Below are 26,489 nucleotides of genomic sequence, written 5' to 3' on the forward strand. Positions count from 1 at the left end.
CACTGCAAAACACACAAATACACCAACACAGTAACGACTAAAGTGTTGTGTTGTTGCACTTTGCCAGCTTAAAACACAACCTCCAGCAGCTTGTTCATGCCCCGCCTCCCTTTAGCAGCGGTGCCCGGAGACACATCTGTCTGACAGCGCTGACTGGACTTAAGGTCGGAGTGGAAACTTCCCCCCCCCCCACACACACACACACCGCACTAGGACTATTAAAAGCGCGCACAGCATTTATCATATCATAATAATTTATCATATTAATAAATGCGCGTGCAAACACAGGTTAGCGTTGTTTCCTGTCACGCGCCACCTTTATGGTTTCGCTTGAATATAATTAACTTACCTGATTTCTAAACGGAGCTCGCTTTGATATTCTTCTTAACGCCAGCTGGGATGTGCTGTTCTCCTATTAGCACACTTTCTTTAGCATACTGTATCAAAGCCAGCAAACGCACTATTATTTCTTTCAGTCGTGATTAACTGACTACAGTGAGCTGCTGTCGCTTACTTCGCACCTGTTCCCACGACTTCTCCCCGGTTTCTCGCTCCTCACCTCGCGCACACCTGACCAGCCAATCATGGCATTGCATAACTTTCAAACTTCCGGACAAGTGTTTCACAATAAGTTAGCAGTAAAAGGTTCAATGCGTAAAATACTAGATCCATGATTCAGCTTTGCGTTCACCAGTCAGTCTTTAAAAGGCGTGTTTTTCTCACGGGTCACTTTATGACAAGATGCAGCGTGTAAGGTAAATTCACTATCAGGGTCTCACATGGCTTGTCAGACCAATCAGCTGGCTAATCACTGGCTCAAAGCAGACTGTAAACTGCTCTCCTTTTAGTGTCACTCAGAGTTAATGAGAAGCAAGTAACTGTCAATATTTAACCTGCAGCGTCCATCGACCTCCACACTTTGACTTTGTGTGCCCGGCTGCAGGCAAATAACTGAACATAAGCTTAAAAAACAAAACCAGGCATCAACATAATACATCAAAAATAATGAAAACCTAAAAACAGAAGACTTTCTTCTTTTTTGGACTTTATTAATGAAGACCGACACAGGATGCTCACATGGCTGCGACATATTAAAATTCAGATCAGGAAATTGGATGTTAACATGAAAAAGTGCAAGTCAAATAAAACTACAATGATGTAGAAATAATAAAAATAAAATTATAAATCACATTTTATTTTCACCACAAATATCAAAGATCAGCCACTCGGGAAGAGCAGCAAAGCCGACTGTTTCAATATCACAACGAAGTGAATCTGCTAAAAACAGCTGAAGACACTTTGGTCCAATCTGTGCAACTGAATACAGATTCATTTTGTTCCACTGATAATTTACTGCTGTACAAACATAATTTTAACTTGCATCAGAACAATCCCTACAACCATGATACAGAATAACACTGTTTACAAGTTACTGGTCGTGTTCCACAACTAAAAATAACTCAAATACTGAGAAGCTCCTGATGCATTGCTGATGAGAATCAGTTATTACAAACTGGAAGCTTTGCAACACGTGTGTGTGAGCAAAGACAAGACTGTGGTTCAAGGCTCTTTCTCATTAAAAACAAATCAGTTCTTCATAAAGCGTTTTGTTAAAAATATCCTGTAACTCTTGCTTGACTTCTGTTCAGTGCCTCAGAGAGGATATGAAAATGTTCACACCACAAAAAGGAAGCGCTCTGCACTAGAAGGCTGTGGTGGGTCAGCTGTGGCAGTAGGAGCAGTGGATCCCCCCTGTCAGGTCAGTGATGGTTCCCTCTCTAACCAGTCTTTGCAAGAGCTCAGTCTCTCTGTTCACGTTGTGCATGCTCTGCTCCAGCATGGCGCTTATAGGCAGCTGGTCATAGTAGTGCAGTGGCGCCCCGTGCTGGGAGAGGTTGTAGCCAAAGCCTGCCAGGCTGACCTCGTCACACAGCAGGCTAGCTAGAGTCAGCGCAGACACACCGAGAGTGGGAATGTTCTGCAAATATACGTGTTTAAAAAAAGGGGTTAAACTTTCTTAAAGAGTAAAGACGTTTGTTTCTGTCTTCCTGTTGCAGATTTTTCACATCATTTTTTTTGTAAGCAAACTGACTATGGTTGAAGTAAAGAAGGAAAATGGACAAGAGTGAGACACCGGCAAAGTCAAAGTAATATAGGCCATAATAAATAAACTATGACTTAGCTTACTGTAATATGCACAGACAGGTAAACCGATAGTATCACGATGTTAGCCTTTTGTTAACGCCTTTCCCATGTCTGTCTGTAGCTCATGAGAACAGCAGCTCAGTGAGCTCCATTAGAAACCCCAGCGCTGAGTAACAACTTTATTCTTGTTCAGAATGACTTTATTACTCCAACAGCGTCGAAGACAGAGGTTAACATAACTTGACACACAGAACCACTTCTAAGCTTTTATTTTCTAATTTCACTAATCTGATCATTACAACTTAAATGAGCTCAAATCAGAAATGGTCACATCTGCTGCTGTTAGATAGTACTGCAATAGTCAAAAGTGACAACAAGGGGGAGTTGCTCCAACACAACAGACTGCAGGCTGGCTACAGCAGGCATGACGATTAAACCTGATACTTGGCACAGTGGCAGATGGACAAAGGGGTGTTTTACTGTGCAAACAGATATAACTTGTTCTCTATTAGAAGGTTTAATTCCTAAGCTGGACTAGCCCGTCTTTCTACGCGAAAAATAATAAAAAAAAAAAAAAAATACAGAATACAAAGGCATTTTAAAAACGACTTCAATGAATCAGAAGTTCAAAAAGTATTTTTAAAACTGACTTCAGTTTTCACTTTAACCAGGGGTGGGGGAACTCCAGGCCTGAGTGCAGGTGTCCTGAATTGAATGGCTAAATTACCTCCTCAGCATGTCTTGTTCCCCAGAGGCCTGGTAATGAACTAAGATCTAAAGATCTAAAACCTGAAGGACACCAGCCCTCGAGGCCTGGAGTTCCCCGCTTTATACCACAGACTTACGAACAGACACACTTTCACTTAATGTGTGGTATGTGAATCATCAATTACCTGGTCCCAGCCCCACAGGCGTGGCCTGGGAAGAGGATATTTCAGGAGGTCCAGTGCAGTCTCTCTGATCACATGTGGGTTTAGAAGTCTGAACTTACTGGCTTTGAGAGGGATTCTATCTGGAACCTTCTGCCAGAAAAAGAACCAATCCCACAGAGGCTGCAACACAAAGCACAAACTGTTTGTTTCTCAACAGCTCAGAACACTGACTCACAAGAAAACAGCAGTGAGATCTGAGACTGTGTCACACTTTCACGTAGAAGCAGATACTGAGGAATTCACAAGTTGACAATGACTTATGGAGCTAGCAACGGAGACGTTACATAATCCAAGAGATCCATGTGATTAAACCACAGGTAGGGGAGGAATTCCTGGAAGCACACTTCAGCCAGACGTCTCACATATAATGTTTGATAAGAGCTTTTCTGATTTTTAAAAATGTCTCTCGTGCTTAGAGGCTGTTTGTACTGCACATGATTTTGATTTTTATCTAATACTTTTTCTAATTTATTTTCTTCAAAGCTTGCTTTTATATAAAAATATGAGAATTGATTTCTAATCTTCACCTTACAGACAATCCCAAACTGTGCTATTACAGCGCTGCTACTATTTCCATTCAGTTTAACAGGATCATTCTAACATCTAACTGCATTTAAACATCTCAGTGTTTTTGACTCGGTGCAGCCATCATTATATTTATAAGTAGTCAGATTTTCCATATTTATCTGTTTCTCCAGGGTGTATTCTCCAAGATGGCATATTCTTAAATAATATAGCTTTAATCCAAGAACACGAGCTGATTTATTTGTGTGAAGGTGGGTTGCTGGTTAGTTTGAGCAGATGAATTCAGCAGTGCTACTCACCACAGAGAGCTTGTTGATCATAGCAGAGGTCCAGCTGATGTCTACGCTTTTATACACCACCGTCACAAACAGAGTGTCTGGGTCTGTGTCAGCCCAGCTAAGAGGCGTGCCCTCCGGGTAACTCATCCTGATGGTGGTTCGATTCCCAACGTCAATGCTGAACTTTCCCAGTGGACCTCGGTTTAACCTGAGGGACAAAGAGCCAACAGCCGAATGACTTTCTATAGTAATATTAGTATGAAATCAAGAAACACCCCACGATATGATCCATCCATTCACTTCCGCTTATCCTTTTCAGAGTCGCGGGGGTGCTGGAGCCTATCCCAGCTGGCATAGGGCGAGAGGCGGGGTACACCCTGGACAGGTCACCAGTTTGTCCCAGGGCTAACACACAGAGACAGACAACCATTGGCGCTAGGGCTGCCACAAACGATTATTTTGATAGTCGACTAGTCACCGATTATTTTTGCGATTAGTCGACTAATCAGATCATCATCCATTGAACGTAAAACGTACAGCTTATTGCACCAGCAGCATCTGCTCTTATATAACTATCATTAGCTTACAGCTTTAAGTGTTTAAGGTATGTGCTAACTAAAAATAAAGACAAGATGATAGTTTATTAAATTTTAATGAAATTTGCAGATTGTTTCGGTGAAGTTTAATAAACTCCTTGCTATCTAAAATATAACAGGACACCGGAGTAAATTCTGGAGCATCTCACACTTCTGATAATCAGCTGTCTGCTTGACGTTTGTTCAGCTGTGTAAAAACTATAACTTTAATCTCAGCCAAACCGATTTACTCAGGAACAAATAAAATACTTAAAAAAAAGCCAAACAATAACATTTTTAAGTTATCAAGTGACTTATATATATTTAACCCGAGTAGCAAAAGACAGCGGTGGGTTTGAAAACGATTTGCCGGGAGTCCGGTGTTCTCACGGCTCTAGTGAGCCTTGCCCCCGGCTCGCTATCAAGCTAGTGGGTAACAGACGTCTCCGAAAACGTCGGAGCGCTTTTGAAGATATGTGGTGTCTTGATAAACTGAGCAGATATTTGAGGTTTACACAGCTACATTCTCGCCTGAAAATATGTTAAACGTTTATTTTGTGACCCAGAAAGAATAATAAGAGTAATATTAAAACTAACTAGCTGCCGCCGTTGTTGGAAACTGAGCTGGGCTGCGCTATGAATTCTGGGACAGAGCTACTTCTTCTTCTTTGGGGTTTAACGGCAGCTGGCATCCTTGTACTTAAATCCTACTACTTATTCCTGCGTCTTTTGTGATCTTACAAAGCTTCAAACGACGCGTCGACTGTTAAATCAGTCGTCGACGATTTTGATAGTCGACGTAATCGTGACTAGTCGACTAATCGTGGTAGCCCTACTGTGAACTAACAATTCTTTCCACGAGATAACGTTTATCATAACTGTCTGCACATATGACAGAAATTCACACCTATGGGCAATTTGGATTAATCAACTAACCTATCCCCACTAGCTGCATGTCTTTGGACTGTGGGAGGAAGCCGGAGTACCCGGAGGGAACCCACGCAAACACAGGGAGAACATGCAAACTCCACACAGAAAGACCCCGGCCTGATGGTGGAACTGAACTCAGGACCTTCTTGCTGTGCGGCAACAGTGCTAACCACCGTGCTGCCCCCCACGATATGATATTAATCCAATATTTCACTCACGTTGGGATATTATTGCATTTTTTAACAATTTACAATCTGCTGCTATCAGCCTGTGAATCTGTTGGTAATTACGTGCAATACGTCTCTGCAGCTACTAACTGATAAACTGTCAAAGATCACATATCTGCTGCTGTCTTCATGGAAAGAAAGTCACATCTAACTATTACATTTGCACTCAGTAACCGTCCTGTTCTATAGGAATACATTGCAATACTATGCTGTATAAATTTTTTTTTACCTGGTCAAACATGCATTCAATATGGTCACTGTTTAATCAAGCAGGCTGTTTATTTTGTTCAGGTTTACTCATCAAGCAACAATTCTGACCTGATAATGGTGTCAAAGCGGTCAATCAGCGGGCCAAGCTCCAAGCCTTTGAGAATGCCTCCGTTTCCCATGACCACACAGCGCTGACATTTACCTGCAGCCTTCTCGGGCTGTGGTGAGTCTGAGGCTGGTAGCTGCAGAGAGAAATTCACACTATTACATCTGATGCACAGGCGCACAACTCCGTGGCTTACCACTGACTTGTGGTATATACTAGTGATGTGACGTTCTGTATCGAGGCCTCGAAGCTTGTGTCGAGTAATGGAGGGGGCGTTTCCGCGATGCGCGTATCGAGGCTTGCTTCATTTATGGGAGGAGCTGAAAATGATGACGTCCGAAGCCTCGCTGCCCGGCTGTACCACGTGACTGGTTCATGAAGTGGTTCGAACTTTGCCGCGAGCTATGACAGCGATACAAACCCCTCAGACTCCATTCAAAATGTGGGTGTTTGATGGAGAGTTGCGGTTAGTGAGAGTTTGGAGACAGTTTGGAGGTTTATGAGCGTGAGGAGAGAAAGTCAGGAGAGAATGGAGCCGGCTAAGAAGAGGAGGATGTCCTCCCCTGTGTGGGAACATTTTGATTTTATTCCTCCCAACAAGGTATGTAAATTTCTACAGAAGATGTATTTTCATAATACTGATGGTGCAATACAATTTATGTTAAGCTGTCTTTACTTTTGTACAAGGTGAAGTGTTTGCTATGTGCCAGGGAGCTGGGATATAACAACAACACCTCATCCATGCTTAGGCACTACAGAGCTTTGCATGAGAATAAGGGGAACACCGATTGTGGAGCAAGACCAGGTGAGCCATCAAATGCCATGATAATATAGCATGCAGTAATGTTACTAAATGATATAACAATATGATACAGCTGTAATAAGTTACGTGTGTGATATTTATATTTGTGCTTTGTTCTCCTGAGGAAAGACAACAAAAACAATCTCAAATAGATGAAGACCTGGTTAGCATGGTGATCGAGGACTCCCAGCCATTTAGCATTGTGGAGGACAAAGGTTTTAAAAGATTTGTTAAATCATTAAATCCTAGCTATGTTCTCCCCACTAAAAGGTCATAAAAGCAGTGAAAATTTAGTTTTTACAGAATAAAATGTGAACAGGCAGTGTGTGGCTGTTCATACCTCAACGTTACAAAAGCACAACCACTGTCCACACCCCAACCACACCTCACCTCACAGTAAATGATCATTTCCATTTTAAGCATTTCCAAATAATCATTTTCCATACTGCCAGTATAAATATACACAGTATACTGCATCACTACAATATACATGTTTTACACACTCCTTTTGTTGTTGACATTTACAGGCTGTGTGCAAAAGGCCACACTCTTCAAATCCATGCCAACTAATATTTTTACGTCCAGCAGGTGTCCTACTAGAGCAAATGAAGCTTCAAGAAGCTTTGCGCTGGGGTGAACCAATTGGATGAAAAGCTTCAGTGCTTCATGAAGCTTCATCTGCCCATCACTAGTATATACGTGCATTCAGCTGCAGTGGTATATGTTCTGCATAGTGTAAACGGAACACAAAAAATAAGAGGAACACTTTCTAACGAGAGTACGTCAAGTCAAGTGACGTCATTTAAACTTTTGGGATATTGATGTGATCAGTGAAGCAGCAGAGGGGGTTGTTAATTACTTTCAGCTGCTTTGCTCTTAATGAAATTAACAACAGGTGCTCCAGACGGGGAACAACGAGACATTGTGCTTGCATTCAGTGAGCCAAAAACCTGCATTCACCAACCAGTTTTTGCAGTTCTGCTACTTTGCTCTGAAGACCTCTGAACCCAAACGGCGAGGGATACAAGAAAAGGTCATCGTTCAGCGGTTCATCTTTCCACAGGAAGGGCTGGACATTGTGACTGGAAGCAGGGAGATGAGTTAACAAGCTCTGTCTGGTGCTGCCAGGGCGACACTGACTCTCCAAGACTCTCTGCACATATTCATGCACCAGCTGCAGGAAGAAGAAAGGAAAGCCAGTGTTGGGAAGGTTACTTTTTAAATGTATTCCATTACAGATTACAGATTACATGTCCCAAAATGTATTTTGTAACGCATTCAGTTAAGTTACTCAATGAGAGTAACGTATTCTGAATACTTTGGATTACTTAATATATTATCATGCTTTTTGCAACTACATGAATGTACTATTGCTGTGTGATTTATTACTATTACTGAAGGTTACTGTTAGAGTGAATTGTTAAATGTTTGTCATTTTTATGTTTACCATTTGTACATTTTATCACAGGCACATCCTTGTGACAGTCTGTTTGATGTTGGTAAACTTCCTCCCCTTTGTATGGTTTCACTGTGTTATCTAGGGTGAACCATAAATTGGGTGTGGGGGAGACTACCCTCTTTATGACCAAGGAGGTTCCTCCTGCTTTTATGTTATATGACCCTTTGGTCAGCAGGAGGTCTGACTGACACACACACACACACACACACACTCTGGCTGTGTCCCAATTCAGGGTCTGCACGCTTGAAGTACGCATTTTAAGTGCGATTACGTCACCGCCACGCGATGACGGCTGTCCCAATTCGAAGTGTCCTTCAAATGCATACTCCAAATGCGCCGTCGATTTCCCCAAATATCAAGCGTGGTCCGGTGCACGCTTCGTGGTCCCATATATCCCACAATTCATAGCGCGGCGGTGGGTGTGGATCATTTTGCCGCAAAATACGGCAGAAGGGAGCGGCCGAAGAGGGGTTTTTTTCTCCAAACTTTATTGAAATTATAAAGCGAACAGTCAGTCATTCCAGTTCAGTTTGCACAGTAGGCATACAAGGCAAATAAGAGTAACAATATACAGTACAATGAAATAAGAAGGATAAATAAATAAAGGGAAAAAAAAGAAAAAAAAAAAAAGGGGGGGAATGTGACAGACTTCATAACAACTTTGTACTTGAAAGTTGTGACAGCTCATTCGTTAAACATTTCTGAATGAATTTCAATCAATGATAAACCTTTTTTATTGGAAGTTAATTTAAGAGAGTTTAAATAATATTCAATTTCAATCAAAAACAAATTAAATGATGGGGTTGAGTTTTGAAATTTACATTTATGTATATGGAATTTCCCTAATAAGATGGAGCGGCCGAAGAGTGAACTGTCAAAAGTACTGAATATGACGTCACTTATTTATGTGCGAATGTTTAATAATTAAAGTCAGTCATATATCAACAAACACAACAAGCTGAAAGTCAGTGATATATGTGTGTGTGTGTGTGTGTGTGTGTGTGTGTATATATATATATATATATATATATATATATATATATATATATATATATATATATATATATATATATATATATTAGGGGTGGGGGGGAAAAAATCGATACTGTGTAGTATCGTGATATTTTGTTTGCTAATAATGTATCGATACAGGGACAGCAGAAATCAATATTTTGTTACAAAAAAACTTCAGAGCATGTTGATCCTTTTTCTGAGCAAGAATCCTGACATTCCTTCACTGTCCAAATATGTTTAACTTTTTTTTGGCAGCAATAAACATGACAGTTTACTTATTTTAATTTAAGACATGTTTTATTTTAATTAAGTTTAAAACTTTTTTATTTAATGTAAAATTATATTTTGTTTTAATTTACTTTGAAATTCTTCAGTTGCTGAATGGGCTGCATAGTTTTCATAAATTGCATAGTTCAGAATAGCTATAATTGTACCAGATGGTTGCGTTGGACTAGACTGTAATACAAACCATTCAAGTCTGTCAACAATAAAACTGACTGAAATGAGAGAAAGACTGAGTGTGAGACTTTGATATTAGATAAAATGAATATTGATAAAGTTTACCTTTATGTACAGAATCTGAATATCGCAAAATATTTTAAAAAATTGCAATAATATCGTATCGTGGGATGTATGGTGATTCCCACCTCTAATATATATCATAATAATCTGACAATACTATAATATATGTCATATTATATTTACATTACCACAGTGAGATGACTTTAGTCTCATGAACAACATTAACTAATTGTTATTTACTAGCTAATCTTAAATGACTGTTCAGTACAGAAATGAAGCCCAACAATCATGTTTTACAGTCCCGTGGTCTCAGCCTCAGATACTCAACTAATCAAAGTGATGTCATGACAAAAATGAATGACCAACAAAACATTTTTCTCCTTCATTTCTGTCAAACAAAGCTGTATGAAACGTGTCTCGCGGTTAGTATCATGGTTACTAGGCAACCTGAACAGCGCGACGAAGCGTATACCGTCCCATTTCAGAAGCCTCTCACTTCCGCACTTCTCGTACTTATAGTACGCACCGTACGTAGTACGCGTACTGCGCGTACTTCAAGCGTGCAGACCCTGAATTGGGACACAGCCTCTTACTTAGATACAGAAGTAAACACATATACATACAATGCCTTGTCTGGGCGTGGCTTTGTTCTGACGTGTTTTGTGTGAACTGTCTCTCAATAAAAAGGCAGCAAGGGAGGTCGTCGTCGAGGTCATTTTCGTGGTGGACACAGGCCTCCCTTGCGCAAGTGATCGATCGACTGTCTTGTTTTCTTCATGATGAATAAGTCTCTAGAATTAGCGGGGCTTGTGGAAATACAGACCCAACAGTTACTCTCCATACCAACACCAACTAGATGTTTAAATCTTAATATAAATGAGTAACAGTAGGTGGACATTAGGTAAGGCTGCACTTTTTGCAGCAATCTCGTATAGAAAACTATTCCACACGTATATAAAACAGGTCCGCGGCTCCGAACCGTAGTAAAGGGACCTCTGGCTAATACGTCGGGTTCGTGTCGAGCTCGTAGCCGAAAACTAGCTTTACTTTGTTGTCTGGGTCGACTTTGCTAGCGAAAGACAGAGAGAGGCGTTGAAAGGCTGCTCCAACGGAACTTATTGAAAACAGGAACACAGCGTACAGTCGAGTCTTAACAACTTACTTACAGCTGGGCTACACTGCCCATCAGGCTACATTCTTTAGGGCGATGCCTGTAACTCTCTGCCTATTGCCTTCATGATTTTTTGAATAATAATTTGAAAAAATATTTCTTCACGTCATTCTGCGGGCCGCAGTAGACGTGACATGGGCCGTGAGATTGAGACACGGGCATTAGAGCCTCTTAATGCGTGTTTTGTTTGGGTTTCCACCTGCGTGGAATTACCAAAAATAGAGCGGGCATAGCCGAACATATGAAACTAAAAAAGACCGCCGTGTAATCCATTTATTTCAACAAAGTAACTGTATTCTGAATACCACATTTTTAAATGGTAACTGTAACAGAATACAGTTGCTCATATTTCGTATTTTAAATACGTAATGGCGGCACATGTATTCCGTTACTCCCCAACACTGAGGAAAGCAGACAGTTTTCATCTTAGAAAATAAAATAATGTCAAAAAGGGAATGAAAGTTTAACTGATTGAAAGACATATGGATCTGATAGACGGGATTATGTAAAAAGCTGAATACAACACAACAAGCGGTCTGCACACTAAGTAAAAAGTGTAATGCAGCACTTCACATCCAGGGCGCTTATATCTAATTTCATGACCTGGCTCAGGTTTATAAAAAACAAAGCAGCTTCAAACGCCACGTCTTCTGTTACAGAGGCTCGTTCTCTTGTGGGTTTTGCATCTATATCAGAACAACAGCGCAGACACACAGGACAGTTTCAGGGCCAGTTAATGAAACGATGAACAACTAGATCAGGTTTAATGTGTAAAAACAAACTGGCACCATTAGCTCACGTTAGGGCTGCAGTTATCGATTATTTTCAAAATCGAGTAATCAATTAATTATTCCATTGATTAATCGAGCAATAGGTTAAGAAATACTTTTGTGTTATTAATGAGAAAATGCAAAATATGTAAAAAAAAAAACTCAAACACAGTCAAAGGTCAAATAAGATCTATCCAAATCTAAACAAATCTAAACTATATTAGTGTTTTTGCACTGCTGCTTTACAAGATACAGACAATGCTGGACAACACCTCCCACCCACTCCATGACGTTCTGGCCAGTCACAGGAGCGCGCACTGAGATTATTCATATTACCACTGAATAACACAGGAAATCATCTTTCTGTACAACTTCTCCATTTAATGTACAGTTACACCCTTTCCATGCTCTATAGTGAAAATAACATAAGTTTTACCAGTTAGAGTAAAATATCAATCATGTATATTTATTTATTTCTTCATATATATATATATATATATATAAATATATATATATATATATATATATATAAATATATATATATATATATATATATATATATATATATATATAAATATAAAACATCAGTCATGCTACCAATATCAGATTTTTACTCCACTGTAGACACTATTGGTTTGAGACAGGATGTATGTAAACGTCTGACTTAAGAAGGAAGGAAGGGCAGAGTGCTGCACATGTTGAGCTCTTGCAGCCCTTTACCCCACCACAATTCTTCACTTCTGAATACAGATAAGTCACTAAACCCACACCATGAACACTCTGCTCTACTGTGCTCTCACCTTCCTATGTGCAGGGTTGATGACCCACTCTGCAGGTTTGATTGGTCCTGTGCTCAGCAGTGGCATAGAGACCAAGACCAGGCCGAGGAAAACCACGACAGCTGCTGCCAACACACATCTGGACACACACACACAGAAAGCACACAGGGCAAACATATTTTTAGTGACCAGAAATTTAGTTCATTTTATTATAACCCCTTTCATTGAGCTGGCCGCAATTCAATGAGTGCTTTGCAGAAAACAGACAACGTAACAACAAACTCGAGATTAAAAACAAAAAAGCAAAATAAAACAGGTGAATACGACAGGGCTTGTAAAATGAATACATATATAATTTATTTATAATTTATGAACAAATTTTAAATATTTATTATTTATAATTTGTTCGTGCTAAAAATAGACTTAAAGAAATAAAAAATGGTATTGTGCAAAAAAGAGAAAGCTACATGAGGAAGTAAGTAATTTTCATGGACTTAAACTGTAGGAAATAAATGTGTAAAATTACAGGAAGCATTCTGGATTTTGTTTTTTGTTTAAACTGTAGTCAAAACAGAAATTCTTCATTTCTTAATTACTTTGTGTAATATGAACGTCCATAAGGGATCAGTTTTTATCAGTAGGAAAAAGCTGTAAAACTTGAAAATACATTCTAAAGTCCAAAATGTCTGCTTGTGCCTGTTTCTGCTAAGCAGCAGATCAAACAAGTTAATAATTATAAATGTCTTCAAGCCTGTGAGACTCGACACTGAGCCACAGCTCTGTGGTACATGCACACACTTCTGCACCTCTGCTGTTCAAAGACACTTTGTAATAAGGCTCCTGTGGTCTACTGGTGTTGGCCAGAGGAGCTCATGGTGCAATATGGCAGCCTCGCTTCTGTCAGTCTGCCCCAGTTTGCCTCCACCAGTGTGTGAATGTGAGAGCGAATGAATAGTGGAATTGTAAAGCACTTTGAGGGTCTCGAAAAGTGCTATTTAAATGCAATCCATTATTATTATTATTGCTATTATTATTGCTGTGAGAGAGAGAACACAAATGGTGCTATTTCAAACAATGTCCTGACAGAGGTGCATCAGAAGAAACAGAGAGCTATACTGCATGCAATATGGACGATTAACAGGATGCAAGAGGCGAGAAACCACTCCGGCTTACAAACAAATGCATCGTTATATAACTGCACCAGCCTAGCTGATAAGTTACAGTGCAAACTACACTGTGAACTAGGGCTGGCATAAACGATTATTTTGATAGTCGACTAGTCACCGATTATTTTTGCGATTAGTCGACTAATCAGATCATGAACGTAAAACGTACAGCTTATTGCACCAGCAGCATCTGCTCTTATATAACTATCATTAGCTTACAGCTTTAAGTGTTTAAGGTATGTGCTAAGTAAAAATAAAGACAAGATGATAGTTTATTAAATTTTAATGACATTTGTAGATTGTTTTGGTGAAGTTTAATAAACTCCTTGCTATCTAAAATATAACAGGACACCGGAGTATATTCTCGAGCATCTCACACTTCTGATAATCAGCTGTCTGCTTGACGTTTATTCAGCTGTGTAAAAACTATAACTTTAATCTCAGCCAAACCGATTTACTCAGGAACAAATAAAATACTAAAAAAAAAGCCAAACAATAACATTTTTAAGTTATCAAGTGACTTATATATCATGTTTAACCTGAGTAGCGAAAGACAGCGGTGGGTTTGAAAACGATTTGCCGGGAGTCCGGTGTTCTCACCGGGTCTAGTGAGCCTGTAACCCCGGCTAGCTATCGAGCTAGTGGGTAACAGACGTCTCCGAAAACGTCGGAGCGCTTTTGAAGATATGCGGTGTCTTGATAAACTGAGCAGATATTTGAAGTTTACACAGCTACATTCCCGCCTGAAAATATGTTAAACGTTTATTTTGTGACCCAGAAAGAATAATAAGAGTAACATTAAAACTAACTAGCTGCCGCCATTGTTGGAAACTGAGCAGGGCCGCGATGGGACGCGCTATGAATTCTGGGACACAGTCTTCTTCTTCGGGGTTTAACGGCAGCTGGCATCCTTGTACATGCAGTGCTGCCATCTTCTGTTTCAGTCCGTTATTACACTCTTAAATCCTACTACTTATTCCTGCATCTTTTGGGATCTTGCAAAGCTTCAAACGACGTGTCGACTATTAAATTAGTCGTCGACGATTTTGATAGTCGACGTAATCGTGACTAGTCGACTAATCGTGGCAGCCCTACTGTGAACTAACAATTCTTTCCACGAGATAACGTTTATCATAACTGTCTGCACATATGACAGAAATGCACTGTAACCTGGCTGCTCAGGGCTCATTTGTCATAATTATTCAAGGAATCAGCCCAGGTTTTGCTATTTTTATTAATCAGAGCTTCATAGAGCAGCTCTGTGGAGCTCCAGCGAAAAGCATTTACTGGGTAATTGGCAGCCCTTTATGCTTAATTTTTCTTCTGAGTGAATAAAAAGTCAGAGTAATCAAAGCTGTCTGTTCTCTGTCCTTTTGTGAAACTTTAACGTGGTACTGTCTTTTGGGGAAAAAATAAAAATGCAAGGGTCTGTTTCTTAAAATAATCGACTACAGTCTGATTCTGTTTTTTTCTGAATCGAAACTTCAGTCATGTTCACTCATCTGACTGTTTCATTTCCTCATCCAACATCAGCTATTCTGGTTAAACTGTGTGGTTTAAGAGGCACAGCACACTATCTGAGAACAGTAAGGCAAATATAGCAAACATTTGGCAGACTAGCAGCCACTGCGAGAGGACAGATCTGAGCAGATAACTCCAAACCACAAACTGTTGTTCAGTATTCAACAGGCTGAAGAAGCAGGTTAAGCTAATAGTGTGAGTTTGTTACATCAAATGATGGTCACTTTATTCATTTCCTGATTGATAAAGTTGAGCACAGGGTTCATACGACTTTTCAGGGTCAAAGTCAAGCACTTACAAGGTCCATTTTCAAGCTTTTCCAGCACATTATCAAAAAAAGAATGCATGATTGCATCACCTCAGTAAGACTAAAACAAATCATCTTAGGTTGACTTAAGTGTCCTTTGTTCCCTTTTTGTTAAAACAGAGAAAAACACACCACACAAAAATACTGCAAAAGCAAAGGGCTGCCTTATATGCATATAGTGTATAAACTGAAAACACACATTTCACTTAAAAATTAAGATGTGAAAATGTGAACAAATCAACCTGTAAGAGATATTCATCTACTCCTGAAAATTAACAAGCCCACAAAACAAGAAAACTGCACCAAACACCACAAAATAACCCACAGCAAGTCTCCTCATCAGATATTGATGCTTCTTTCCTATATGACACAAAATAGGAGACAGATGTTTGTTAGTGTTTTTTAAAGTTTATTCCCAATAAAACTAACTTTAACGTGTTTGACTACACTGCTGTCTGTATTATTAAATTATCACCTTTAAAGTGTTTGTGCTGAAAACATCATGTACAGTGAGACAGGCATGGACTACAGCACTGACTGGGAGAGGCTGTGAACAGATGACAGACTCAGTTCAATTCAACATATAAGACTTTAAGAATGCACAAGCATCTATCTAAAATCTATTTATTTAGTCTATCATCTGTGATATCATTATGTACAGTTATAACGTACTGTATCATCTCCCTTAAATAAACAGGCAGCCTTAAAGTATGAAACATTCATGAACGAAACACAAACATGTGTCTACTGTCTCAGTGGCTGATAGTGCCACAGGCCTCAGTGTGAGCTTGAAGCCATTATATTGTTTAAGTTGTTTCATGTGTCGGTGCTCACGATAAACCGATTTTGAAAGTCGGGGAACATCATTAGAACAAAAAAGTGTCTATTATTTGTGCCCATATGGATCAGTCATATTACTATTATTCCCCCCCTAAGGTGTTGCCAAAGCCACCAAGTTAATACTTGAAAAAGCTGCATATTCCATAAATATTCCATTAATAATAATAATAATAATAATAATAATAATGATGATAATAATAATAACTTTATGTATAAAGCACTTTCAAACAAAGTGTTGTACAGCTATTTGAAAATAAAGAGATAAATAAATAAAAGCGATACAAGTTAAAAAAACACAATAAAAGTTAAAAACGCTAAAAATGTCAAAGACTAAATGGCAGAGAATTAAGACATGTAGGATAGGGTGAACAAGTGGGTCTTCTCCCAATAGTCTTTTTTCTGGCTCTAGGAACTTTTAACAGGCCAGAGTCCTGAGATCGGAGAGCACGGGGTGGAACATAAAGGTGTAAAAGCTCGGAGAGGTATGAAGGTGCCAAACCATTTAAAGCAGGGGTCGCCAATCCCAGTCCATGAGGGCCGGTGTCCCTGCAGGTTTTAGATCTCACCCTGGGTCAACACACCTGAATCACATGATTAGTTCATTACCAGGCCTCTGGAGAACTTCAAGACACGCTGAGAAAGTAATTTATCCATTTAAATCAGCTGTGATGGATCAAGGACACATATAAAACCTGCAGGGACACCGGCCCTCATGGACTGGGATTGGGGACCCCTGATTTAAAGCCTTGTAGGTAAGCAGCAGGACCTTAAAATCTGCTCGAACCTGACAAGCTAGCCAATGAAGGGATTTCAGTACAGGACTAATGTGCTCACATTTTCCAGTTTTAGTTAAAATTTTGCACCATCTGTAAACCTCTAAAACTTTTCTTTGGCAGCCCACAAAGGAGAGCGTTACAATAATCAATATGTGAAAACACAAATGCATGAAGAAGAACCTCTGCAGTGTTTCAAGTTATTGTCAGGATATTATTGACGAGACATGACAAAGACGTGCATAATGCAAAATGTGCAAATATAATATAATTTAGGTGTGTGTTCAGAACTATGTGACTGAGTGCGCAAATAAGCATGTTGTTCCCAGGTCCAGTTTGTAGTGCATTTGTGGGTTTTTTTGTTGTTTTTGAGTCCTTTGATGAGTATTGTGGGTGTCTGTAGAGGTGTATGTGTATATCAGTCCTTTTGTGGTAGTGAGTTAAGGGCCCTGCCTGCTTGGGGAAGAAGCTCTTGCAGTGTCTGGTCGTCACGGTTTTGATGCTGCGAAATCGTCTGCCAGATGGAAGGAGGGAGAACAGTGCATGTGAGGGGTGGAGAGTGTCCTTCGCTATGTATCAGGAGAGGTCAGCTGATATGTGCACACCAGGAACTTCACACTGATGACCATCTCAGCAGCAGATCCATTGATGTGCAGTGGGGTGTGGGCCATTGAGCTCTTCCTGAAGTTAACAACCATCTCTTTAGTCTTCTGAACATTTAGAGACAGGCTGCTATTCTGACACCAGTCCACCAGGTTTTGGACCTCCTCTCTGTATTCAGACTCATCGTTGTTGGTGATGAGACCCACCACTGTTGTGTCATCTGCAAACTTGATGATGTGATTTGAGCTGTACTGTGCAGTACAGTCATGTGTTAGCAGGGTGAACAGCAGTGGGCTAAAGCTGCATAACAGGTCATCAGCATAACAATGAAAGGTTACATTAAAAGAATGTAAAAGAAGACCAAGAGGCAGCAAATACAGTGAGAACAGCAGTGGGCCAAGTACAGAGCCCTGAGGGACCCCGTGCCCCACCGCACAGAACATCAGTTTATGTGGACATCGGGTCAGCTGGAGGCGCAGTCAAAGATTGCAGCGGTCCCAGATCAGATGTACACACTGGAACTCTTTCCCATGTTGCTGTCTGTGTTTATTGTGCTATGGTGTGTTGATATCTGTGCATTCCTGTATTATCCTTTTGTGTTACACATTTCGATGTTTTTTTCCTCGCTACCTAGCCTGACCTGTCTCCCCAATGTGATGTTTGTGTATTGTATGTACGGTCGGCAAGGTCTGTCATCTCGGTTGTGGGCAAAAGACCTGCAACTGACAAATAAAGGCTATCTCATCATCTCATCTCACAGGTCTCGGAGAGATTATTTTTAAAACTAACAGTCTGAGATCTCCCAGACAGGTAGGCCATGATAAAACATTTCCTGTAACTTGAATAAAAATTTCAAGCCTATCCAATAAAATGCAGTGATCCACAGTGTCAAACGCAGCACTTAGATCCAGCAGTAATAAAACTGAAGTCCGATTATTGTCTGCTTTTACCAGCAGATCATTTACCACTTTGACTAAAGCTGTTTCTGTGAAGTGATTTGGTCTAAAACCAGACTGAAATGCTTCAAACAGATTGTTAATTGACAGATGCTCAGTGAGCTGCTTGAAAACCACTTTTTCAAAGACCTTAGTCAAAAAAGACAGATGTGAGATGGGTCTATAGTTTACAACCATGTCAACATCCAGACCAAGCTTTTTCAAGATTGGCACTACCACAGCTGTTGCAACATGGCATTTGGGTCTTCAAACTAAAACAGGAAAATTGGAACATAAATAGTGCATCATTGCCAGACCTGGCCCACATCTGGTTGACATACACCCTGCTATGACACCAGTCAGTCACAAGTGCCAGCTTAATACCATAATCGGGCCAGATATGGCATACCATCGCATAGACCAGACCTTCCCAAAGTGTGGGGGCGCAGAGCCATTGCAGGGGGGGCGCGGTATGAAAAGGGGGGGACAAAACGCTTGGACACTGCTAGCACGGGGCGCCCACACAAAAGCAAAGCAGGAGATGAAGCATCGCTGAATATGTTTCCAAACCAACTTCATTTTAAGCCAAAGACTAGAAAATATGATGAAGCAAATCTTCCCTTTGGTTTCACCTGCGCAAGTGCTGAGGTAGGTCTCCCTGCAGGATTGGTTTTCCCTTCGTCGGGAGCAGCACTGGGCTGTTTAAATCACGGACTAACAGTATCCCACAGCTGTTTATGTTTTTAAACCCATTTTGCACAGAGAGGCATTTTTTGAAAAATGTATTGACAGCAATGTTGAATATTATTACACAGGAAAAAAGCGACTACATGTAAAATAATCACACCGTGACGCCTCTGCCTTTGTAAATAGAGGGACAGTAACTGCGTGTGTGTATGTAAGCGTGTAAATAATAATAATAATGGATTGCATTTATATAGCGCTTTTCAGGACCCTCAAAGTGCTTTACAATTCCACTATTCATTGACTCTCACATTCACACACTGGTGGAGGCAGCTACAGCCACAGCTGCCCTGGGACAGACTGACAGAAGCGAGGCTGCCATATCGCGCCATCGGCCCCTCTGGCCATCACCAGTAGGCGGTAGGTGAAGTGTCTTGCCCAAGGACACAACGACCGAGACTGTCCGAGCCGGGGCTCAAACCGGCAACCTTCTTGAGCCACAATCGCCCCATACTGCAGATAGAGACAAAATACTGTTAATCTGACTATCTGCCATTCTGCAATTCATCTAATGTAAACAATAACGTGGCGCACAACGTGGCGTGAAAAAAGGCTCATACCTTTGACGTTGCGTGATGAACTCTATTCCTCGTCCACACGTAAACACAAAAAAGGTGTCATGGTCTCCGTGCCTGCCCGGCCGGCCCCACAAGGCTACATGTGTTTGTTTGGTTTTCTCTCTCCCTCTCTGCCTGGGTGGACTCACTGCGGGCTCCCGCCCTTGGCCCACACACCTGACAACCATCAGCTGTCATCAGTGTTGGGGAGTAACGGAATACATGTACCGCCGTTACGTATTTAAAATACAAAATATGAGTAACTGTATTCCGTTACAGTTACCGTTTAAAAAGGTGGTATTCAGAATACAGTTACTTTGTTGAAATAAATGGATTACACTGCGGTACTTTCCTGTTTCATATTGTCGCGGGTCAGGACTGTTTGGGTTTTGTTTGACAGCTACGTTCTGTTGTTCCAGGCGGCAGCGTTACGGTTGCCATGGTTACAGGGCGACGCTCTCTCTCTCTGCGACTGTGTGTTTCCTGGGTGAGAGAGCGCCTTTTCGTTGTTGTTGTTGTTGTGCTAAGCTAACAGGCAGAATGCTACAAGCATAGCTCTAAAGAATGTAGCATCATGGGCAGTGTAGTCCGTGTTGCAGGGAGAATGGACTGCCATACACGTTATGGGTCTGTGAGCGCGAGGAGGGAGAAAAAGGGGAGTGGAAAGGTACGAGTTGTCATCGAGCAAAAACGGGAGCTGGAAGCATGTAAATATAATAATAACCACTGCAGCCAAGAAGAGAGCCTGACGAGCCCAGCTGTAAGTAAGCTATTAAGACTCGAGTGTACACTGTGTTCGTGTTTTCCTCCGAAAACAATAAGTTCCGTTGCAGCAGTCTTTCAACGCCTCTCTCTGTCTCTCGCAAGAAAAGTTGACCCACACAACAAAGTAAAGCTATTTTTCGGCTACGAGCCGACAGGGACCCCGCCGTATTAGTCAGAGGTCCCTTTACTACAGTTCGGAGTCGCGGACCTTCAGTAATAGTAATAAATCACACAGCAATAGTACATTCACGTTGTTGTAAAAAGCATGATAATATATTAAGTATTCCAAAGTATTCAGAATACGTTACTGTCATTGAGTAACGTAACGGAATACGTTACAGAATACATTTTGGGGCATGTATTCTGTATTCTGTAATGGAATACATTTTAAAAGTAACCTTCCCAACACTGGCTGTCATCACCTGGAGCACTATTTGAGGCTGGAACACAGATCCTCTCGTCGCTGGATGATTGTACTACAGACGTTAGTGATTCTCCCAGCTCCTGTGAACCTGTGCTTTAGTATTCTTGTGATTCGTGATTTGTGAGTCTGCTACAGACTTTCCTTCCTGGACCTATGACCTCCCTGCCGTGTGAGCGTGTGTGAGTTTGGGCAAGAAGACGTGAGCGAGTGTAAGAGAGCTTCCCCGTGATTCCCTGGAGTTTGGATTTTCCCTTCAATGTATATATCGTGCACTGGTGCTGTAAATAAACTGTTTTTGGAGACGTCAAACCGCTCTGCTCTTGAGTTTCTACTACAGTTTGTGACAAAAGGAGTTTTAAAAAAGCTCCGTTTTCGGTGATTCGAAACGCCGTTTACGTGTGGACGAAAGGCCCAAACGCATAGAAACAGCTGCGTTTTCAAAAATACCCATGTAGGTGTGGACGTAGCGTAAAACAGTTAGTAGTTTATTTCCTTACTAGCTGTAATTTATTGCAGATTACTTGTATTTGCTTAATTGTTCACTAAATGTTTGAGGTGTGAAATAAACAGCAATGGAGCAAAATATGGGTGTGTGTGGTTGGAGGATGTGTTTGTGCGTGCGCGCGGGGGGGGGGGAACCACTGGCATAGACAGTGCCATCTATGCCAAGCCTGGCCCATATGTGGATGACACCACTTACCATGCCAGAAGTCAACCAGCAGTGCCGGCTTGACACCAGATGTAGCGACAGACCTGCTTGCTATGTGGGTCAGTGGTTCGACCTAGAACTGGATCCACCTGAAGGTACAAAAGGCTTGGCACACCACCCCCAGGTCAGAGTACACTTGCAAGTCAGGATGGATATGAAATTTAAAAGGCTCATAAACTGGATCAGACCCGGATCAAGTTCAACTCCAGCTCATTTCTCGCCGTATACTAACTGGATATGTTTTCCATTCACGGTGGCTTATTTTATCGCAACACGATCTGTAATCATTACTGATGACAAGTCATCATCCCAAAGCTACACTGAAATATTTCAAATCCAGCTTATCCATCTTACAATATGTTTGCCTTTACATTCAATACAGACTTAGAAATATGTCAGTAACAGTAACTGTTCAGTAACATTTACTGACACTGAATTCTGACTCTAGGTTAGGTTAACATCTCTGCCACAGCTGTAACAGAGCCAGCATCTATCAGTGAAGGCTGATGTTAAAATAAAATATTAAGGAACAGTTTTTCTGTAAATCACATTCATCATTTTCTATCCGGTAATGGCAGAAATAGTGAGTTTCTCTATAAAGGAGCAGGGCTGTTAAAGTCCATTGGTATTTAAATGTTGAGGGCAGATCCACCTGGTGTCTATTTACTAGGGATGGGTACTGGTATCCGGTGCCATAATGGCACTGGTTCTGACATAAATGGTAGTAACCAGACCGAAAAGCAGCGCACATTTCGGTGCTTTATTTCCTGAGATGTCATACACTTTGGATTCTAGCCAATCATTTTACCTTTGCGAGCGTAGTAGGCGGGCCCAGGTACGTACGTTCTTTTAGAGCAGAGCTACAGATTAAAAATGCCCAAGGCGAAGAGGTCAAAAGTCTGGCTGTACTTCACAGCAAAAGATGCAAACTCAGCAGCCTGCAACAAGTGCTTTAAGCTGATACTGTGATACTGTGCAAAGGAGGTAACTCCTCGAATCTGATGAAACACCTGGTGACTTATAGCATTTTGTTAAAAGCCGAGAAATGCACCGTATTTGATAGCTTGCTGCGAGACCTCACACCGAGCACATCTACTGCGGGTGTGGTGCCTGTTATCAGATCCGGAGTTAGCAACATCCCCCAAGAACCCGAAGAGGAGAGTCCTGGCCCCTAGCCCTGCCAGTGTAGCAGAAATGATGAGGATGATGATGCAGCAGCAGCCGTTCTTCTCTGCGTGAGTAGCTTCATGTTGTTCGTGTGTAATTTACGTTGAGTAGGCTAACCACGTTATTACATTAATGCATGTAAGGTGAACTAGCAAACATCATCATAGCTACATGCAGCTGTCTTCTTGTTTGATGGCAGATACTCCCTTCACCCTGGCCAAAAAGGCTAAAATGACCAAAGAAAAAGAGGGAAACAGCTAAACATGAGAGGTTTTTGGACAAAGTTTGTGTTTTTTCCATTGATTAAGCACTGCTTCCAGCCAAGAGTGATGCCATAAATCCCCTATGGCTGCAGAAAAGGCTAACATTGTTGTCTTTTTACAAAAAAACAGCTGAACATGAGAGGTTTTTGGACCAATTTTGTGTTCTCCATTCTTTAAGCACCGGTTAAGCACCGGCACCGTTTCAAAAGTACCAGTTTGGTACTAGTATCGGATAAAACCTAAACGATGCCCATCCCTACCGTTGATGCCTGGTGAACTAGAATAACAGGTCCATCAGTCAGTTAGCTCAGTTTCACTTTTGATGGCAGAAACTTCAGGACATGAGCACACAAGTATAAGAAATATGCAGCAGGAACTCTAAAAACAGGGCTATAAATCAAGCTTCACAAGACGGCTGTGGAAAGGAAGAACTGGCAAACACGAGAGGACCTGACTACCACTGCTCACCCACCAGGTGCTGTGCATGTCACAACTATCACAACCATGGGTCATTTAAATAATTACCTTTTATACTAGAAGTGGCACTGAAGTGGAATAGTATGTGCCACCATCACCTAATTGTTGAAGAAAATGCAAGACTTCCATATCCTGCCTCCACTTACAAAAACCAAGGTGTTCTCCTTCCATCCTGTGAAGGATTCTCTTTTACTAGAAAGCACTGTGTCCTTTCAAAAAGCAGAGGTAAACCAGGAACCACTTGAGCCGATCAGGCTTCTGACTACACTCTTCATGTGATTTACATGCAAAGATGGCAAAGTAATGAAGAAAGAAAAGTAATGGGTTTAGAGTCACGTGATGGAGCGTTTGGGAATGGCCACGCCATAGAGAGTCTCTGACCCCCGTCGACCCTACATTAGTTTTAAAACAAGGTAAACGCTCCCAAATAATATATTTCCTCACTGCGGTGACTTGCTAGATCAGTGTCCTCGAACTTATTGAGAGACATGGCCACAGGAACTAAGAAGAAGAGTGTGCAAACCCGAATCTCCACGGTGGCAGCGGGGGAAAGTAATGCTAGCAGTGCCAAGGTTAGCCCTGCTAGCCAAGAAGAAGGGCCAAAGATGGATATAAGCGGCCTGTTTGCCGAAATGACTAAGCTTGGAACTATCCTAACTAGTGTTGCGGCCGATGTATCTCACATCAAGACAGATATGGTGGAATTTAAAAACGCTATAAGTGCAATCCAAATACGGATGACCGAAGCTGAGGGCCGCATTTCAGATGTGGAAGACAAAATGAGGAGCATAACAGAAGATAATGGCAAAAACGCTAAAAAGCTTGAACAACTTTGGGCCCGAGTAGACGACCAGGAAAATAGAAACCGCAGAAAGAATGTTCGGCTTATCGGTCTGGAAGAGGGTCTGGAAAGTGGTGGCAGCATAAATGATTATGTGATGAAGATACTCGCGGATGGCCTAGGTCTACGAGGGGAGGAATATGAGCCGGAAAGATGCCACAGAAGTACGAGACCACGCCTGGGACCTGGTCAGCCACCTCGAATCGTGCTGGTGAGATTTCTCCGTTACACTGCACGACAAAAAGTTATCATGACCGCTAAGCAGAAGAAAGGAATACTGTGGGAGAACTGTCGCTTGTCATTTTATGAAGATATGACCGCGGAGCGAGCGGCGCAGAGGAAGCTTTTCTCCCCAGTAATGAAGAAGCTATGGCAGCATCAGATAAAGCACACCCTGGCACATCCAGCAAAACTTCGATTAACATGGAAAGGCCAGCAGAAGAGCTTTGAGAGCGTTGAGGAGGCAGAGAAATTCGTGCGTGAGAACTTTCAGGAAGTGGTGGAGTAAGGGGTTAACAAGCTAAATTACGTGCATGGGAGCGCATCGTTAATAATTTCATAAGACGGGGGCGGGCTCCCTGGGGTGTCGACGGGACAGCAGGAGGACAGCAGTTCACTGTCCACGGGACCATCACGGACCAGAGACGGTTTTGCCCACGGGGCTTTTGCGCTGTCATGTCCCTTTTTTGGACGGCGCTATTTCTTTTGTTATGTTCGTTGTTTTTTATTTTTTATTTTTTTGGTAGAGATTTTATAGGTGAGGTACTGTTTTTGTTTAAACTTATGTTCTGGTTCAAGCAGGGTTATCAGCACAGGTTAAATGGTTATGGGTTGGAAGATATAAGGCTTATAGATACCTTCACATGGCATAGTCATGGGGAATGTGGACGTTAATATTGTGTCATGGAATATAAATGGCTGTGGCACACCAGTCAAAAGAAAAAAAGTGCTTAGCTACCTCAAGTCTCATAATGCTGATATTGCATACATCCAGGAGACGCATTTTGCGAATGAAAATGAAGCATTGAAATTAAAAAGGGATTGGGTTGGGAAAGTATTTCATAACTCAAGATCAAGCAAGAGTCGTGGTGTCATGATACTTATTAATAAAAGACTAAACTTTGTATTACTGAAGGAAAGCCGGGATGAAGACGGGCGAGTGTTGGCTCTGCAGGCTCTCATTAATGGAGTTCAGGTTGTTCTGTGCAATATTTACGCCCCAAATAGGGATGAACCTAATTTTATGGATGAGGTTAACAAGATGCTAGGGAACATGAAGGGCCAGATCTTGTTAGGTGGAGACTTTAATAATGTGATGGATGAATATATTGATAGAAGTGCCATTAATGCAACTTCAAGTACTAGAACTGGGACAGCGATAGATGCTTTAAAAGAAGATCTCAGTGTGGTAGATATTTGGAGGCTGTTTCACCCTATGGAAAGAGAATACACCTTTTACTCTCATTCGCATAAGACATATTCTCGAATAGATTATTTTTTGATTTCTAAATCATGTGTCAATTTAGTAGTAAACTGTGACATCGGTGTGATTGCTTTAACAGATCACGCACCAGTAGAATTGCACATAAATCTAAATGTCGAAAAGAACAGAACGGGTAGGTGGAGACTAAACTCAAGCATATTGCAGGACGAAAAATTTGTATCAACCCTAAAAGAGGATATAAGATATTTTTTAGAGGTGAATGTTGGATCTACGGACAGGTTGGCCATTGTATGGGATGCTTTGAAGGCATTTATTTGTGGAAAGTGCATAGGCTATAGTTCTAAGAAAAATAGAGAAAATAAGGAAAAGATAAAAACTTTGGAGGAAAATATAAGTAAATTGGAAAAACAATTAGCAGGAAAATTTGACGATAATAAATTTAAAGAGATTTGCCAGCTTAAATATGATCTTCATGAAATTTATAACAAAAAAGCAGAGTATGCCCTCT

The 26,489-nt window shown here is 41.1% G+C and overlaps 1 protein-coding gene across 3 annotated transcripts in view; it reads right to left on the bottom strand.

Moving 5' to 3' along the window:
* Positions 1-26,489, bottom strand: part of st3gal5 (ST3 beta-galactoside alpha-2,3-sialyltransferase 5) — a 48,559-nt gene that overhangs the window by 16,474 nt on the left and 5,596 nt on the right. For 2 of the 3 annotated variants that reach the window (XM_084939794.1, XM_084939801.1), the window contains 6 exons: positions 12,467-12,584; positions 7,695-7,904; positions 5,931-6,064; positions 3,902-4,088; positions 3,039-3,197; positions 1,026-1,978 (listed from right to left, as the gene is read on the bottom strand). In XM_084939794.1, coding sequence (XP_084795920.1) covers positions 1,721-1,978; positions 3,039-3,197; positions 3,902-4,088; positions 5,931-6,064; positions 7,695-7,904; positions 12,467-12,584 — 1,066 coding nt within the window. In that variant the 3' untranslated portion in view covers positions 1,026-1,720. Of the gene's footprint in view, positions 1-1,025; positions 1,979-3,038; positions 3,198-3,901; positions 4,089-5,930; positions 6,065-7,694; positions 7,905-12,466; positions 12,585-26,489 lie in introns of those variants that run through there. The other variant, XM_084939809.1, reaches the window with a different exon arrangement.

This window comes from Perissodus microlepis, chromosome 2 (assembly GCF_051167445.1).
Source record: "Perissodus microlepis isolate ML-2025 ecotype Zambia chromosome 2, ASM5116744v1, whole genome shotgun sequence".
NCBI classification, from domain to species: Eukaryota; Metazoa; Chordata; class Actinopteri; order Cichliformes; family Cichlidae; genus Perissodus; species Perissodus microlepis.